This window comes from Anomalospiza imberbis, chromosome 3 (genome assembly GCF_031753505.1).
Source record: "Anomalospiza imberbis isolate Cuckoo-Finch-1a 21T00152 chromosome 3, ASM3175350v1, whole genome shotgun sequence".
Lineage (NCBI taxonomy): Eukaryota > Metazoa > Chordata > Aves > Passeriformes > Viduidae > Anomalospiza > Anomalospiza imberbis.
The window spans coordinates 10396451-10415061 of record NC_089683.1 but is presented as its reverse complement, the minus strand read 5'-3'; the positions used below and the strand labels follow the sequence as shown (position 1 = coordinate 10415061).

Sequence of the window (18611 nt, the reverse complement as noted above, 5' to 3'; positions counted from 1 at the left end):
CACAGAGAGTTAGTTCTCTTTTCTCCTCTGTAATTAAACCAGATCACAACAGCACCTGTCCACGTAGTTACACATGGAAAGGAGCAGGTGATAGAAATAACTCTTAAACTGGCAGCTTTCCCCGCTAACATAGAACTCTAAAATAGTAGAGAAGGCCTCCCTTTTGACATATTTCATCCCATGTTATTATTTAGTAATATGCATCAGATAACAGAAGAATCAGATCTTTTACCTTCTTCCTCTTGCAGTTTGTCTTTTTCCACAGAAAGCAGATCTTTTGGCACTTCCTTGTCTGAGCACTGGGTTTTCCTCTTCTTCTTAGGCTACAGTGTAGAGAAGATATAGAGCAGAAAGATAAAACAAATATTTGTTATGTTTCATCCAGAAGAAAAAAAGAGTCAGGACATTAGTTGTGAAATGGAGACAACCCATGATACTCAGAGAGAGTAGGGAGTCTTTTAAGTGTGTGCAAAAGTCTTCCCGAACAGATTTTATTGCAAATTCCAAACCAATAAATGCTATTGCTTTGGACCTACAAATCTTATCTGCTAGATTAGAAAGTTCACATTTTAATTCAGGTACCTGCTCTATAGTAAGATTTGCATTCATTGTTCCTAAGTTCTTCCTCTGAAGGAGGAAAGTCTAAAGTATTTACCCCTTTTAAAATCAGGAGTGCTATAATCAAGAATTAGGACCCTGCCAATGCTTAACACAAAAACCCCAGCCCCCACCCCCCCTTTCAAACCATGGAACAGCCTGTTTTTAATGAAGGTATCTGCAGTTTGCACTAATCTGAAAGGGCACAGGAGTAGCTGAGGCCATTTGCATACAACTTGATGAAACACTAGTGCTAACCCTAAACTATACATTTTGAATATTCTAGTTTAAACAGTGATTCTTGACATTTTCAAGGTGGGAAACCCCTGCCAGAAAATGTAGCTCCCTGCCCAGACTCAGGGGCTGCTCCTCACTTAGAATCACAAAATCACAGAATGGTTTGGAAGGGACCTTAAAGACCATCCAGTTCCAACCCCCCTGCCACCTTCCACTAGACCAGGCTGCTCAAAGCCCCATCCAGCCCGGCCTAGAACACTTTCAGGGACAGGACAGACAGCTCCTCTGGGACACTTGGAACTTGCTGTAAAGCCTTGGAAGCTCTTTAAAGCATTAGCCTCTTTCTCCACACCAGTACAAGTGCTCAATGCCCAAGGTAAAACCTTTAAACAGACCCAAGGAAATGTCCTTGTCAGAGCTGGAATGGAAATACAGGAGATTCCAGCACCCACTTCTGGGCTTGGATGATGAGACCATCCCCCTTGTGGTGGCAGTGTCAAAAACTCCAATGTGGCTGTGCCAGAAAATTACATGGTCTTATATTCCTGCAGCATGTCTTAAGTGCAGCAAACCAAAGAAGAACAAACTATCTTAAGAAATGAACATTCTTAAAACAACTGTCTCTTGAAAGACAAAATGTACATCTAAAACTCTTGCCAGTACCTTGAGGAGCTTTTTCTCTCTGATGTTGACTGATGTGATAAGATGGCCATTCCCTGGAACCTAGGAGGTGGACAATAACAAAATGCATTATGGTACATAAACATGCATGTGTGTGTATGTGTAAATATGTATGAAAATATGTTTATTTCAATACCTTCCTATAATACATATAATAGTCTGAAAGATACAGCTAAGTAACCCCCTGTACGAATCTGGGCTAGAATTTGTGACCTTGTTCCAACTGGAGTAATTAATTCCAAATTAATTAGTGTATGCTAAGCCTTCATGAATGTAAGTCCAGAAACTCCACAAAGATTTATTCTAAAGCAGATATATTTGTGGTTTATCTTAAGATTTGTCTAAGATCAAAGTTTTTTTTCAAATAGGGTAAGCCTGTCTTAAAGAAACAGCATAGACATGAGAAGGCTTATTTTAATTCTTGTTTACCAGTTGGGGTGGACCTTATGTTCCCTCTCAGGTCTATCTGACCAACTAAAATAATAGATTTTATCCTACCTAGATCAAGTAAACAATAAATGTTTAAGGACTTTTCCAATGATAGTTTGACTAATGTCTCAGCTGTCTCAGAATTCCCTGGGAATTGCCAGCCACCAGGTACAGGGATGGGAGGGTGTAAATCTGCAGCTGAGACAGCAGAGACACCTCCACAGGTGCCTCTGTTTCCCCCTGACACGCACAGCAGCTCGTTGCTGGGTGTGTGGCACTTCTCTGACTTATCCAGGCTGCTCTCCCTGTGCAATGCAGCTGCTGTTCAGCACTGTCCAGGCTTCCTTCAGCCCATCAAACCTGCTGGGCTGCCCAGCTGACCCCACATCTCCCAGAAGGGGGCCTGACTCAGGCTGTCACCCTAATCCTTGATCCATCCTCTGCCTCCTCTGCCAGGGGCAAGGGGATCCCTGGCAGGTGAAGGCAGCCCTGCCTGGAGCAAAACCCATCTGATCCCTGTTGAATTCAGGTGCCCAGTCCTCTTGGGGAAGGGAAGCCAGCGAATGCTTCCTCCTGCCTCCTCCCTCTCCTCACCCTCACAGGTCATCTCTGTCCCTGAGACATTGGGGCCATGTTAGTTAACAGCAGATAAAATCCTGCGGGTGACTGCCCATGTCTCTCCCCAGCAGACCCAGTGGGGCTGCAGCCCTTCAGACTCTTAATGGTCAACTCTTTGATATTTTGGGGATTTTAGAGCTATTTTTCACAAGTCTCAGAAAGGTCTGGTTTGAAGTGCATGACAGGCACCTGTATGCTGGCAAATGTTTCGTCTCTGGAGGTGTTTGCTTGGAATTCCAGACCAGTTATAAGCCCATGGTGGACATGGACCCAGCAGGCTGGTGTTCATCCCAAGTTCCACAATGATTAGGAGAGGAAGCCCCCTTCTGGACTTTGTACACAAACAATTCTGATTCAGGGTCTTCCAGTAAAACATCGCAGTAGCAGGAGGCAAAACCCCTGCCTGTTATATCAGTAATTCCACCAGCTTCACATTATAAGCTTAAGTCAAAATCTCCTCCGTCCCCTCGGCTGTCAAATGCAAACAATATAATTGTTTACAATTATGTTATTCTGAACATTAGTAAAATAATTACTTCTCTGTTAAAACCCAGCAACATTTGTTAGTAGCTAGCAAGGCTGTCTTGTTTTTTCCCATGGGCACTTTCTTCTAAGCCTCTCAGGTTCATTTACTAGAGGCACTCCATAAATCCCAGCACAAAGCAAACCGTTTTCCATCTCCTGCTCTGCTCAAGGGAAAAATCCCACTCTACCTGCAGCAGGGAGGGAAGCAGCTTCTCACATAAAATGTGGGATATAAAATACAAAACCAGGGGCATTTTGGTGAAAATTTGAACTACGTAGATATGGAAAATCTTGAGTTTATATTATTCGTTCTTTCTCAGCAATGTTTCTGTCCATTTAAATGTGTGGAAATACAGATAGATCTTGTCACAGTAGACAACAATTCCTATGCAATATAGAATCTTGGGGGAATTACTTTCAATTATATGACAGAGAACTTCAGGAAAACTGAATTTTATTGGATGAATGCAAGAAGAGATGACTGGGGGAAGCCAAACAACATGAGTGGAATATTCCTTCCCAATGTCATCAAAGCCTGGTGATTTCCCAGTTTTCATAATGAAATCTTCACTGTTTTCTAAAAGCTTTGCAAATGGACCTCCTAAGTGAGGGCAGTTTGAGCAAGACTGCCACCACGGGCACAGAAATAGCAACACCAGCTTAGGAGGCAAAGAGGAGGAGGATGCTTTTTTGCCGTCTTTCAGAAACACACAGATAAGAGGATAAGAGACATCCCACCTCCTGTTAGCCTCTCTTTGTATCAAGATGCTTCTGTACGCATGAGGGACTGCAGGCAGAGACAAGGAAATGTCAGGATTAAGGGCATGAAACTGCCTTCCTCCCCCAGGCTGGCAAGCGAGCACAGCCCGAGGCTGAACAGGGCCCTCACACAGGCAAGAACTCCAGAAGGAAAATGCTGAGTGCAATAAAGGATTAGGGAAGATGCAAACTATATTGGCTCTGACAGACTCGTCTCAGCTGGCGCACGATCACGTTCCTGGACCTTCTCTCCGTATAAATGACAGTAAGCAAGGAGCTGGAAAATTGCAGCACTTTGTTTTCGTGCTTTGCCAACCTGACTGCTGCGTACTTTTACCAGACAAGCACAACATTTGTTACTGAAATGATATTTCACCTGCTAGACAAACATCCCCCTCTCTCTCCATCACTGACTAGGAGGTTAAATAGTCATTTACTATGTCCCAGGGGTCTTCATGATGACTGAGTGGCTATTCAGCCCTAAGTGCCCACATGGGACTCCTGAACCTTGTTGCATCCTTCCTAAAGAGCAGATGAGTGCAAAAAAAATACCAAACCTGACCACTGACTGATGCTCAGCAAATGTCCCACCACTGTGGTGATGCTCTTTTTTTGAACCTGAAATATCTCTTGCTTCTCTGCCATCCTTCAGTAATACCAGCAACTCCCTTTCTTTCATCACCAAGAATTTTTACTGAGTTCTATTTCCTTTCAGTGGAAAGGTATTATGTTAGCCTGACCTTTTGTATTAAATCCTGCCCTTATCCAACCCTTTTTCAGGCAGTAAGCTGGCTGTGTGGCTGAGGAACCCCACCCTACCCTATTCTTCCCTTTTGAAGCCCTTAGGGTAGGGGATTAGTCATGCCTCTTTATCGTGCCATTTGGCCACTATGAAAAGGAAAAAGGAGTTTTCATTATTTTATTTTATTTAACCTAATGGAATCATTACAGAGAAATTAATATTGTCAGGGGATTTTTTTTTTCTTAATGAAAAATGTAGTTTTGTACAGGGAAAACACATCTAAATCCACCACATTAAATGACTATATTAAGTGCAATTCCAAATACATCAAATATATGCAGACAAACAGAATCAGGACTTTTAGTGGAATCAGACATAGCATATTAATTGCTACTCACATTCTGTGGAACAATAGAAAGATTATTTTTAGTTCATGGCCATTTGGTTCGTGACCCAGTAGAACAGGATTTCCCCCACACCCCCTGCCTTTTTTTCCCTTTTTTATGTAACTTAAGGTTATATTTCTGATGATTGTTCTGAAACTAGCAATTTCTGATTCTCCTGAGTGTTTAATTCTCAGGGTTTAATTTATTTTATGCTGTTAATATAGTTCTACATAAAGTCACAAAGAAAGGAGGCAAAGTGATACATCTCCAAGTGCCAAAAAATCCTGGGTTTAGTATATAAACCTTGTATTCAAAGCCATAAAGCTGTATGCCTAGAGACTTTATGCATTTCAATAGTTTTGTGAGACTAGTCATTTTTATAAAACCCAACACCTTTGTGTCTATCAGATCAGGCTGCCTGCATTCACATCTCAGTGCCACCAACTGGTTAGAGGAGTAATTAAACATTATGTGAATATCAGCTTCAGGTTCACTAACTGCCCTTTGTCCCTCTTGGGAAAGGTGCTTAAAATTGCCTTCCTTAGGAAGGCATGGAAAGGTTTGCCCAGTAGAGGGATACTAGGACAAAATAAACTCAGCCTATGAAACCCAAAGGGAGCTATTATATGCTTCACACATTGGAAATCAGGAAATTCATTTAAGAACATGAATAAAGATTCAGAAAATTGTTTTCAGCTACCACTTTCAGAAAACTCAAATTAAGTGGGTTGGACACTGGAAATGAAAGGAAGCAAAACTACCCCATTCTGGCAGGGGGTCTGTGAACACAAAACCATTTCCAGATTTAAGAAGTACTTCAATTAAATTGTTTCTTAGTGCTCAATTCCAGTGAAAAAAAAAAAAAGGAGGTTTTTTTTTTTTCCACTTTATGTTAGAACACAAGAAAAATGTCATGGATTTAGGCCAAAAGGCAATACTGGTATGACAAAAGTAAAACCAACATGCACTGAATTAAAATATTAAGGGAGGGGGTGGGAGAAAAGAACAAAAAGATAAGGACTTTCTTAGCAGGGAAATAAATAATCTCCCTTAAACATGCTCTGTTACAACTGAACAAGGTATGACTGCACTTTTCAGCTTTCTCAGTAGATCTTCAACAAGCTGAAAAGTGAGCAGGAAGTCTTCATCCCTCTCAGCATCCTCTGGAAAATCCAGTCCTTGCTCCCTACACTGCATGCTCTGAGTCAGATTATTTGCAGCACCACTTGCAGTTCACAGTTGGCTCTCTGCAGGTGGGTTCTTGTCTCCTGTGCACAGGAGCAGGGGCTGGGCCACAGGGAGAGCAAACCCAAGTGCTGCTGCTGCTGCTGCTGCTGCTGCGGCCAGACAGGGCTCGCGTTTCTGCATCCACAGACAGCGAGCAATCGGCGAGACAAACGTGTTGGGAAACAAAGCAGTGCTGGCTTTCATTAACTCTGATTCATAAATGGAAGCAGACATCCTGGCCAGTCTGGCTTTGCCACATGGTCTTGTCCTGATGATGGGCTTTGCTCAGGGAGACCTATTTCCTAAACCAATGGGAACCAGGTGAATGGGAAAAGACAAGCCTGCATTTGTCAGAGGAGAAAGGATGGGGTTTAGGCAGAGGCAGAGGCCATCAGAGAAACAGGAGAGTACCAGCTTCAAAGGAAATCACTCATTCAGTTCTAACAGGTAGAGAAAGGATAACACAATGACAATTTCTGCTCAGGTGACAATGGAAAGCCAAAAAAATGTTGGGTTTGTTAGCAAAGGAAACTAAGTGGCTCTCCAGGCATGGCAGGAGGACATAAAGGAACTTCTTTGGGACATGGCTGCTCACAACACTACAGAGACATATCTGCAAAGGGGAGGGAAAAGAGCAGAACCCTGGTTTCTGATCAATACTGTAAGTACTAATAACCTTGTTGTTAATAGCTGTTATTGATAAGCAATAATGCAAAGTTTTCCCTGGCAAAATCACTTCAGACAAATGTGTTCCCAGTAGGAAAGAAGACTCTTGGAAAGGAAAATTACATAGGAAACACATGCAATGAACAGGAAGAAATGTGTAGAACTACACACTAAGAATATGTGAAATTTTCCCTTTCCCTTACAGCACCTAACGTAGAAAAGAAAGGAGGAGTTCTCCCATCAAATGGATGCTCCAAGAAACTTGTGGAAAAGGATCTGGGCCATCAGCACAGAAAACCCATTCATCTGCACATATTCCCAGGGATGAAGTTGTCCATAGGGACCCCTTGAGCACAAACACATGTTGATAACAAGGAGTGGGAGCCAGGACTGCATGTGTAGCCATTCATATCCAAAAGCAGTTGCACGAGAAAATTTAGGGAAACATCTTTAAGATGATGCTGCCTGCATTACGTGTCCTCCAGCTGGCCAGCCTTCCCTGGACACATGAGAAGCCACACATCAGCCATAAACACAATCACACCTGATATGTACCTGCCTCGGTTCAGCTGCTCTCATCATCAGGGGAAAAAAACATATCTGGGGAAAGAGTTTCTGCAGCATGAGTAGATTAAAACTACTGTTGTGAGGAGGGAAGAAGAAATCAGTTTCCTGGCATCTTCTTATTAATTAGAGCACCATCTCAACAAGGGATAAAGGCTCCATTTTAAGGAGGCAATTACCAATCCCCAACACCTTCCAGGATACTTTAAAAATCAATTCTCATCCAAGATAGCTGTATAAACATAATTGTGAAACTGTGTTGCATTGGCATGAAAAATACTGTGTAACCTGAAAAGGTAAAAGAAAACATCCATTTGCAAAACTCTGAAGCTGAAGGGATGGATATGTAGTTCTGGTACTGTTAAGCAATCCTGCAAGAAACAAAAAGTATCTCCAGTTTATAAAGACACTTCAGAAAAGCAGAAAGCTTTCTTTTGGAATATATCAGATGGCACATATTTTTAGAAGCTTTTTAAGGAAGATGATGTCACTGCATTTGTAAAAAATGCTCTTCAGTTGGTCAGTTGTAAAACTGACCAATTTGCAGAACAGCTCAAAAACTTTGAATAAACACAAACCCCCCAAATCAAAAGCTGCCATTCAGATCAGTTGGCTTCCAGCAAGTCTCATTAGCAATTTCCCAAAATCAAGGAAAAGGCAATCCTGAAAAAGGCTAAACACTCTCAGCATAATTTCTAGACCTTTTTTTTTGGTGTGTGTGTGGCTGTGTGACAACAGCCAGAATGTAACTTGTTTTGTTCTATGCGTGAGATCACATTCAAAATGTGCTTGTATGATTGTGTGGAGGCCATGAAACCATTGGAACAAAGTGGTGGGTGAGAGGCTGGACATGACGCAGCCATGTGCTCTCACAGCCCAGAAAGCCAAGTGTGTCCTGGGCTGCACCCAAAGCACCAGGGGAGGGGGAACTCTGCCCCTGTGCTCTGCTCTGCCCTGGGGAGAGCCCACCTCCAGTGCAGCATCCAGCCCTGGGAAGGACATGGACCTGTTGGAGTGAGTCCAGAAAAGGCCACCAAGTTGATCAGAGGGATGGAGCACCTCTGCTACAAGGAAAGTCTGAAAGAATTGGGGTTGTTCAGCCTGCAAAAGAGAAGACTTCAGGGTGACTGCCCTCGGTCTGGGCAGGACAGGGTTAATTTTTTGCAGAACCTGTCATGGGGTGTGGCTAGGACCCGGAGCTTATTCTATCCCACCTTAGGTCATTACCAGGCGTGCCTGGGGAAGGGACTCTCTTCTGGGGAGAAGGGGTTCCTTCCAGTCTGGTATTGTCTATTGTCAAGGGGTTTCTGTGTAAATAATTTATTTTCTTGTACCCTCTGTCATTTGTATTATTCCTTTTCCTGTTTGGTTTGTTTGTTTGTTTGTTTGTTTTGTTTTGGCTTGTTTTTTTTTTTTTTTAATCTCGTTGCTGTTTCCAGTAAATTGATCTTATTTCAGTTTATGATCTTTACCTTTTCTGCCTCCAAGTCTCAAGTCCATTCCACTGCAGGTGGGAGGGGAAAAGCTTCGGAGCAGAACGGAGGAGCATTTGGTTTTGGGGAATCTTGGTGGGCACACCAAACTGGGGACCAGCATTCCTAAACCATGACAGTGATCCAACTGAGGCCTTCCCCTACCTGAAGGGAACTTGAAGGGAAAACAGGGCAAAACTATTTACAAGAGTATGTAGTAAGAGAACAAGGGGGAATGAGTTCAAATTGAAAGAGAGGAGGTAGAAGTTCTTTACCATGAGGGTGGTGAGGCACTGGAACAGGTTGCCCAGGGAAGTTGTGGGTGCCCCATCCCTGGAGGTATTCAAGGACAGACTGGATGGAGCTCTGAGCAACCTGGTCTAGTGAAAGGTGTTTCTGCCCACGGCAAGGGAGTTGGAACTGGATGATCATCAAGGTCCCCTTCCAACCCAAACCACTCCATGATTCTGTAAAAGTTTGTTCAACAGACTGATCTCACATGGGCTGTTAAAGCCACTCAGGCTGGGTCTAACAGGGCACCATGGCTCCTGGACAGTGTCTGTCTGCCTATTGCTATGGGGAGTAGGGACACACAAAGGGAAGATCAGTCCTACATTATCCTGCAGCCACGTAAGAGCAGATTTCATGGGAAGGCAACCAGACAGCCCACCCCTGGGGCAGCAACTGGGGATCACTGGCAAACATGCATTCCCAAACTGAAAAAATAATTAACCACCTAGGTTCTTTTAATTAAGATCTTGACTTATCCACCACTCCAGGATATGCAGATGTTTGGCTGCTGGGATGCATCAACACACCTGAGCACTGGAGGCAATTTGTGTCTTGTTTTTTTCATATCTCAGCAGGCAGCAGAGAGGGGGTCCCATCCTGTAATACCTGCACACCCCATCTTATCACATTGGCCATGTGTATGAATGGGAGACTGTTATTAATGGCACCTCTGCTGCTGCTTTGGTGGAGATTTTCATATGCAAATTTCAGCATATCAAAGGTGTTTGGCTGTTCTGGCATCCTTCCATCAGCTAAGTGCCAAAGCAGGGCAGTATTTTACACTTAAGTAAGGAGATACAATTTTTGCCTCAAGGATATGATGTTCCAAAGACAGAGAGAACCTGATGGGAAATGACAAGGAGCAGTGGAGAAGGCATGATGGGGAAAAGAAAACAAAAGAGACAAACAGAGAAAGGAAAGGGCACAGTACTGTCATGGGAGGACAAGCCTTCATTTTTCATTTCAGTATGCAAGATATTTTCTCTGGGTTATCTATCTTTAGGATCTTTTAAGTTATTTTTCTTGGTCATCCTCTTCTCGTTTTCCACCTCCTCAGGACCATGTTTTCCATACTCTGCACGATAATCAGAGGGTCTCATACAGAAGATGATGCTACTGTGTAAATGCAACTGCTAGAGCCCAGTTCCTAAAGAGTAGGAATTGCTCAGCACTGGAAAAGATGAGATTAATGGCAGAAACTGCAAATGACTGTAAACAAATTTATCCCTTCAGTTTATCCCTCCTCTTCTTTGGTTTCTTGTACTTAGGCTTGTGAGATGCAGCATCTCTGACTAGAAGATATCTATTCAAATCAATGCCATAAGCTTGAACTAATAACCCTGCCACCATCACAGTTCCTGACAAAGCATTCCTGACAAAGCACATGTGACACATTTCTGTTCATGAAGAGCAAAACCACTTATTTTATAGCACACATTAAAAAAAAAATCTCTGCAAATTCATTTTGTTTGTCTTTCTCAAAAATGAGACCTAGGAGATAATAGTAACAGATTAAGCAATAAAGTGGGAGTCTCCCCTTTCTGTCCCACACTGCCTCCAGTATTGGCAGCTCTGGAAAATTTTCATTTGTTCTGCAGACAACTCAAGTTATCTAGTATTGATGATTATAAAGGTATGACAAAATTGTTACTGAAATCCTTCTTCACCCCTTGACACTGGCAGCTCTGTTCAGATTGCTTTTGGATTTAATTGTTCTTTACTATTTCAGGGGTACTTGTGCTGCCAGGTCAAGATTCTGCTCTGACTGATGAAAGAAGAAATGCCTTAAAATGGAATAGTTTATTACAAGATAACTATAATACAACTAAAAGCTAAAGCTTCCATGACAAAATAATAAACCCTTGAAAACTAGTGTTACAATGGAAAGCCTAACACATTTCTGTTCCTGAGGAACAAACCCACTTATTTTATAGCACACTTTAAAAAATCCTGCAAATTCATTTTGTTTGTCTGGCTCAGAAATGAGACCTAGGAGACAATAGTAACAGAATAAAATGTTAAAAAAAGCTCGATGTGTTAATTTTAAGTACATACTTATGTTTGGTAAGTTATTCTGAGAGCTTTCCATATTGCAGTGCCCCGGTGAAATTGTTTTCTGTAATTTACACTGAGATTTTCTGCTACAGACAGCTTACAGTGTGTCAAAGCAACAATCATGACAATGTCATGCAGAAACTTCAACACTGTGCATCAAATCAGACTCAGAGCATATATTCAACAGGGTGGCCATGGTCATCAGCTCAGAGCCAGGTACTCATGCAGTAATAACAGAGCTTCGATTTGGAGTAAATACACATAATTAGCACATTGTATTAAAACCGTAGTACGGATACTGTTCTTGTATATTCCTTCTTAATATAATGGACATTAACTGGAGTTTTCTTAATTCCCTGCAAAGAGGATCAATCTCATATGGAGTTACGCTGTCAGACAGAACGGCGGATGAAAGGCCAGTGCCAGCAACCCCCAGCCAGGTGCTCGGGCAACCGGCTGCCTTGCACTGTCATCTTGATGGCACCCCAGGGTTAACGGGGAATGCTGAGCCCCCTAACCCCTAAATCACATCGAGGGGTTCGGGACGGTGCGTCCTGGGCGGGACGGGATGAGATGGGATGAGGCAGGGTGAGATGGGATGGCAGCAGCCCGGTGGGGCCGGACGCAGAGGGTGCAGGACTGTTCTCTGCCCTGAAAAGGTGCCGGGGAGGAAAGAGGGAAGGACGCTCGTCCCGTCCCGGGGAGCGGGCGAGGCGCGAACCCCCACTGCCCTTACCTGCGCCGTGCGCCTTTGTTCCTCCGGCTGCCGCGCCGGCAGCGCCCCGGCCGCCCGGCCGCCGGCCCCCGCGGGGCCATCCCCCTCCTCCTCCTCCTCCTCCTCCTCTTCCTCCTCCTCCTCCTGCGCCTCCCCGGCGGCGCGGCGGCGGGGGGGTCCCGGCGCGGCCCCTCGGTCCCGCAGCCCCCGCAGGACGAGCAGCGCGGCCGCGGCGGCCGCCAGCACCAGCGCCGGCCAGAGCAGCGCCAGCAGCCGCCCCGGCAGCTCCCCCGCGCCCAGCGCCATCCGCGCCGCCGGCCCCAGCATGGCCGCGCCGGCCCCGCCGCCGCCCCCCCGGCGGGGATGCTCCGCTCGCTCCGCTCCCAAAGTTGGTGCCGGAGCCGCGCTCGCCGCCGCCGCCCCGAGCGGCTCCAGCGCGGCTGCGGAGCGGCGCGGGCGGGGGACCGGCCGGCCGGGGCGGGGGATGCGGGGGGGCCCGGGGGGCGCGGACACGTCGGTGCTTACGGGAGCCTCGTGGCCAAGGGCGGGTGCGCCTTGCGGGGGGGGGCGGGAGTGGGACCCCGGGCGCGGCCGATCGCTGGTGCGGGGGGAGGAAGGGGTTAATGCACGGATTGGGTCTCCCCTATGGAAGGATGAGAGTGGTACGCGATGAAAGGTGAAGGCGATGCGATTCGAAGCAGCAGCGTTGGTTTGAGAGCAGATGTTTGGCCCAGGATTGGGGTATGCAGGGATGCTTACAAGTGATGCTTTTCTGCAAAATTCCCCAGTCTAGACAGAACAGTGTTTAGGGATGTACTTCTGTTGTCAGGCAGCGCTACAAACATGTCGTTATCGGGCACCATCGCTGTGATGATGACAAGCGCTGCCATGTAACGCAGCTCGAGTTGCGCTCTCATCTCGGGCTCATCCTCCGAGAAACAGCATTTTACCGCCGCCAGCAGAGCGCGGAGCAGAGCGCCTCGAACCACAGACCTCTCTGCCGTGCTGGATGGAAAATTTCTTCAGCCACCTGATGAATACGTGCAGATGATGCTCTCAGAAAGTCTTTTTTCAAAGTCAACGAATTTCTTTTTAAGTGGAAAGCTGAGGTTTTGCCTTGGTCAGTCTAAGGGGACAACCTCTGAGCAATTAATAAACGTTGAATAGCAGTGAAGGGAAGGAGTGAGCTCCTCGTTCTCTCAGCATGGTTGTGTCTTGCACCTGGCACCAACACCGTGGGACCTACCAGGGGCTATAACAAAAAAAAAAAAAAAAACTTATTTAACTAAAATAGCATAAAAAGTCATGTTTGTAGTAAATCCAGCACAGAGAAAAGGCTGGTAAGGGAATGACTTTTATCTGTCATTGTTTATTTCACACCCAGCAGGGACTGCTCTCTCTTGAGTGTGGACCCAAGTGCTGGAGCTCAAACTCAAACCCACTGAAGAGATACCAATGGGGAAGGCTCATTATCCATCCTTCCATTGGTTTATCAACTCGTCAGGGATTAAAGATTTATTATTCCCATGTCCTGGGCCGAATTACAATTAATTCTAAACAAGTCTAGGTTTTGAAAGCACAATAAGGTGTTTATAGCACTCTAGAAATTTCCAGGTGAAATACAGGAGAATTGTGAATAAAATGATATGCTGCATGGCCTTATGGGGAGAAGAAGGTTTTGGGAAGGAGGGAGGGAGGAATGCTTAATATACAGGAGCTGTGGGGGTATGGTGGTGCTTCAAATACTGTTGTTGGGATAGGAAGCTTCTGCTTAAACATGGATCACACATGTTATTATTTTCTGTCTGTATCTCATACTGCCTATCTTCTAAAATTCAGCACTGAATAATCTTGTGGTTTAAAACCTCAGGAATTTGAGTGTTTCTGTTCCGAGGCTTGATACTTATGTCTTGTGAGAATATGTCTATCTTGCACCCATCTAGAGCCCTGAGCTGATAACTGAGTAGTCGTGCAAATGTCAGAGAGAGGGGGACTTCCTCCATAGTTAAAAATCACAGTTATGTGGTTAGTTTAGATACTTGTATTTTTTTCCCCTTACCTTCATTTTTATTTTTTACCCTTCTTTATTTCTCTGTTTGTAAAATGAAGATACATCTCTTCAGGTCTGAGCTGTTAAAATGCATACAATCTATATCTCAGCTCATACATAAATTCACTACTTTCAGCTCATCTAAATTAGTTTGTTTTTCTTTTCCTGGGGAAACATAAGCTGAAAGACATTTCAGGAGTCAGCATTGCTTAATTGAGTATGAGATTACTGCTTTGCACCATTCCTTTCTATTTCTTTTTTTTTTTTTTTCTTCAATAGAGGCAATTACTGTGGCTGGCCTCTAATGGCATTTATTTAAAAAGATAAGCATCATCATATGAGACCTTTTTTTTTCCTAGTATTATTACAGGCTCACTTGGCAGCACATCTCTTACACTATTGCTCTATGAAAACAGCACAAATTATTATCATGTCATGTTATATGGAAAAACTGAAATTTTGTCGCAAACGTGAGGAGATATTTTTCCATTTATGTGTGATGTGAGCTAATTGCAAATGTCAGATGGGGAATTGTTCTCCCTTCATACCTGGACAGAAAGTCCAATAACAGGGAGCTGGAACCACCTATCTGTCATAGACCAAAATGTGGTGGATTTCCACTGACAAAATAGTGCAGACACTAATGCCTGATGGGTCCTGGTCAAACCTGTCTGCTTCTGTGCTGAGTTTGTCATTCAGGATGCTGAAATTATGAAGGTAGGCTCTGGGAAGTTTTCTGGAGAAAAATCCAGCCTTATTAATGTTTAAATATTTAATGAAAGCTGTTTGATTTTGCCAAAATCATATGGCAACTGAAAAAAAAAGGCTAAAACCTTGGTTTGGGCAGTTTTCATGGTAAAGGCAAAGCAGATTTTTCTAGCTGAAATTAAAGCATTATTTTTATTTCAATTTTCCATTGAATCATTAAAAATGAAATTTACTAAAAAAGGAAGAAATTAAATTATTTTTAATAACAATTCCCAGAAATTATAAGGTTCTAACCTGATGTATTAACAGTAGACTTAAGGATTCTCCCACAAAACCCAAGAGAAATGCCCTACCCTGACCCTACTCATGTTTAATCAACAGCAACATACATGATAGATAAATTAGTGATTTCAAACAAGTCAGACATATAGAGAGGAAGCTTTTAAACTGCCCCAGCAAAACCATCTTTTGAAGTCCCATCAAAACCACCTTTTGAGGGGCGGTGAGGAGACCTCTTTAATCAGACTCCCTAACCTTAAGGAGTTCAGCAGGCTGCATCTGGAAGAAGGCAGGTGAGGTTTGTTTGTAAGCAGCTGCTCAGAAATCCCTGCATCAGGGCAGAGCATGTGCTGTGCCTTCCCTTGGAGGAGCCCGTGCTGCTGACCAGGCTGTTCAGAACAGACCCTTCTTGTAGGATCACAAGGCTTTGCTTTCCACTCTCTGAGCCTCGGAGATTTGGGGTAACTGGGTGGAAAACAGTGGGGGTTTGCCCCCATTTAAGTGACATGGAGCAGTCCCTGTGTTTCTGAGCCCACAGCTGGGAGAGGTTTCAGGGGAGCACTGTGCAGATGCAGGCAGGAGGATGTTTGGACGTGGCTGAGATCAAAGCACAGGTCTCTGTTTCAGGCATTTGTAGGCAATGAAATGCTGAGTGAGGATGTGTTCCCCAGCAAGGCTCCTGCTGCAGGCCCTGCTTTGGGCTGGGACCCTCCTGCTCTGCTGTAATGAAACTCTTATACAGGCTGAGATGGTCTCACAACCTGCTTGTTTACAGGCTTGAAGGGACATTTGCACCAAGTCCTGAGGTCCATCTGCTGATGCGCAGGACATGTATTCATCACATATTTGTATAATTTGCAAACGTCTCCCATTTTTCCTCCTGTCTGAAGCCCTGGTGCAGCAGTGACTTTCCACGGACATGCCTAAAGCTGGTGAAGTACTGAGCTTGCTTAGCCTGTCGATGAGGAAACTGAGGAAGGTGGTAGCTGCACGCCTGGCAGCAGCGTGACAATGACCAGTAATGAGAGAGGAGTGCTCCATCTGTTCAGACTATTCAGCTCTTTTGCACGGCTGCCCACGTGGCCAGGTATTTGCCATTAAATAAGATGATTCATTCCTTGACAAGTTGGTATCTGGCCTAGCAGTCCGGCATTTCCTTTCGGCATCTGTGGCTGCTTTGAGGAATGCAGCTTTATAGAATTTTACTAATTATCTAATAGCTTTTCAATCTCTTGTTTCAGTACAGGGAATTGCTGTTAATTAATTGCAGATCTTCAGCATACCATTCTTAACTGATTCCCCTAGTAAATATGTTTAACACTTGCCTTGGTTTCCTGTACATGATTCATTCAGTTGGTAAGTGATCCATCTTTGTTTGCTGTCAAAGTCTTTGAGTTGGAAGAAGACTTTAATCATGTTACTTGGCTTTCCTGAATAGAGAGAAGAAATGGAGTCAAAAAAGCACGCAATGGTAAGGCAGTCAAAGAAAGACCATGTCCTGGGTTTCTTTCACCAATAAAAAAGTTGCGTAAGCTTCAATTTCCCTTTCATTTTCATAAAGAACATACTGGAAACATCTATTCAGCCAAAGACATGAAACTAAAACAAAGAAACAAAAAACATCTTGAAAGGAGGAAAGAAGGCACTTTCCCAGCTTATGCATTAATTAAGACCAGTCAAAGAAAACGGCTTCAAAGGAAGGAGGAAGCCAGTGGTAAGCACGGCTGCAACTGCCTTTAATGGGCTATAGCAGTGACATGCATGGCAGGCAGAGCCAGAGCAGGCATCAATGCAGCAGTGGCAGTTCAAAGGCGACAGAGAAAACGTTGGAGGCAGAACTGAAGCTGCTGAATAGTAAAATTGTTTCACTAGCAGATTTGTCAGCCACACTGTGGGACAAAGGAACTTGTTTAGCAGAACACATCATCTTGAGAACCGTAAACATTGCTGGTTTAAAGATAAAATCAAAGGCCTTGAGAGCAAACCAGAAGTAGATGCAAAAGTATGCATAACTGGCTTTCCTGGAGGTGAAGAGGTTTGCATCCCTGTCAAACAATTCAGAAAGAAGCTGTTAAGTGCCCCAGGTCACTCGCACCCTTAGCACCCATTCTTCCCCTGGGTGGAAGCCTGTGCAGAGCTGCATGAATATACAGCAGGATTGGTAGGTTTTTTGCACATCTCAGTGGTGATTTGGGAGTCTGGCAGGAAAATTTATTCCCCTCTACGAAAAAAAAAAAAAAAAAAGAAAAGCTGACTGCAACTTACAACATATTATTATAAATATTTTATACAAGTAATAAATGTGTTTGTTTAGCAGCAAAAGAGAGGGCTTTATTATGTTCTTTCTATGCATATTTATTCTCAGTGCTTTTCAGTCTGTGTCCCACATCCAGCTGTCTGGGAAACCAGCTGGTAATTTGCTGTTTCTTTTGACAAACACTTCAAGCTCATGCTTTGAAGGCTTCCTATGTCCCTTCATCAGCAACCAGCAGCACGTGTGCAATTTTACAGGAACATGATGTCTTCAGAGACATCTCCAAATTAAGATGTCTCTCCTTGCTTTAATCCAAACTGGCACACGACACAGTGAGCATGGAGTAAATGAGTGATGACACACAGTTTATTGCTATCAAAACCAGCATTCAGAGAGATGCAGCTGATACACTGGAGGGAGGACATCACTTCCCTCAGGGAGATTTTAGTGTCAAAAGTGTCTGAATACACATCCACTGGTAAAAGTGTGGCTACACTGCACTGTTCAGGCAGTTTCACATTCTCATGAAGTCTGGGTATCAAAGGCATGGCTGTCCCCAGATGTGCTCAGATAAGCTTCGCATCTGAAGAGGATCTTCCACTTTGATCTGGAGATGTGGAGGTCTGAAAAATGTACCACATCCACCACATCCTCTATGGTTTCTTCTAATGTTTAGTCATCCTCCACGTGAAAAAACCTACATCTTGTTGCTAATTTAATGTTATCTATCTCTGGTTTCCCACCACTGATTTCTGTGACTTGCTCTGACAGCGATATCATTCTCGTGTTCCTCCTGAGAAAGTGCTTCAGTGTCACATGTACATTACCTCTTAGACTGACTTCTGATAAAAAAAAGATATTAAAACATTTCTCACCAAAAGGCATTTCTAACAGGTCTCATGCTGATTTTGGAGTCTCTTATTTTGCACATTCCCTTGACATCCTTTTTCTGCATTGTCTTATGGAGAGGTAACATTCAGCCTTTGTAACCTATTAACTTGATCCTAGACACATGCTGTGGGATCATTTTAGCTTTCTTTTCCTCATCAACATATGAGGGGCACCAGTGGAACTGGCTGCTCATGTTTTTTCCGCTTCCTAGCCAGTTTTCTAATTTCAATTAATTAAAATGTGACCCTGGTTCCTTCAAAGGAGATGTCACAGTGAAGGGCTGAGTCTCCTCTATGGCTGGAAGTTGCCTGTGGTTCCAGTGCACATAGGTTTGCTCTAACAAGGGCTCTGTCCCATGAGCAGCCAGGCCACAGGGCTACAGTGATCACAAAGAAGATTCTGAATCTGGGTTTTTAGCAGAAATCTCTATTAGCAGCTAAGTCCTAAGGTTTTTCAAACTTCCAT

The 18611-nt window shown here is 44.0% G+C and overlaps 1 protein-coding gene across 1 annotated transcript in view; it reads right to left on the bottom strand.

The window, feature by feature from the left end:
* LOC137470250 (protein LYRIC-like) overlaps positions 1-12410 on the bottom strand; it is a 31052-nt gene extending 18642 nt beyond the window's left edge. Inside the window, exons 1-3 of the mRNA XM_068183386.1 lie at positions 11986-12410; positions 1498-1557; positions 233-323 (exon numbers count right to left, since the gene is read on the bottom strand). Coding sequence (XP_068039487.1) covers positions 233-323; positions 1498-1557; positions 11986-12291 — 457 coding nt within the window. The 5' untranslated portion in view covers positions 12292-12410. The remainder of the gene's footprint in view (positions 1-232; positions 324-1497; positions 1558-11985) is intronic.
* Between the last annotated feature and the right edge of the window lie 6201 nt (positions 12411-18611).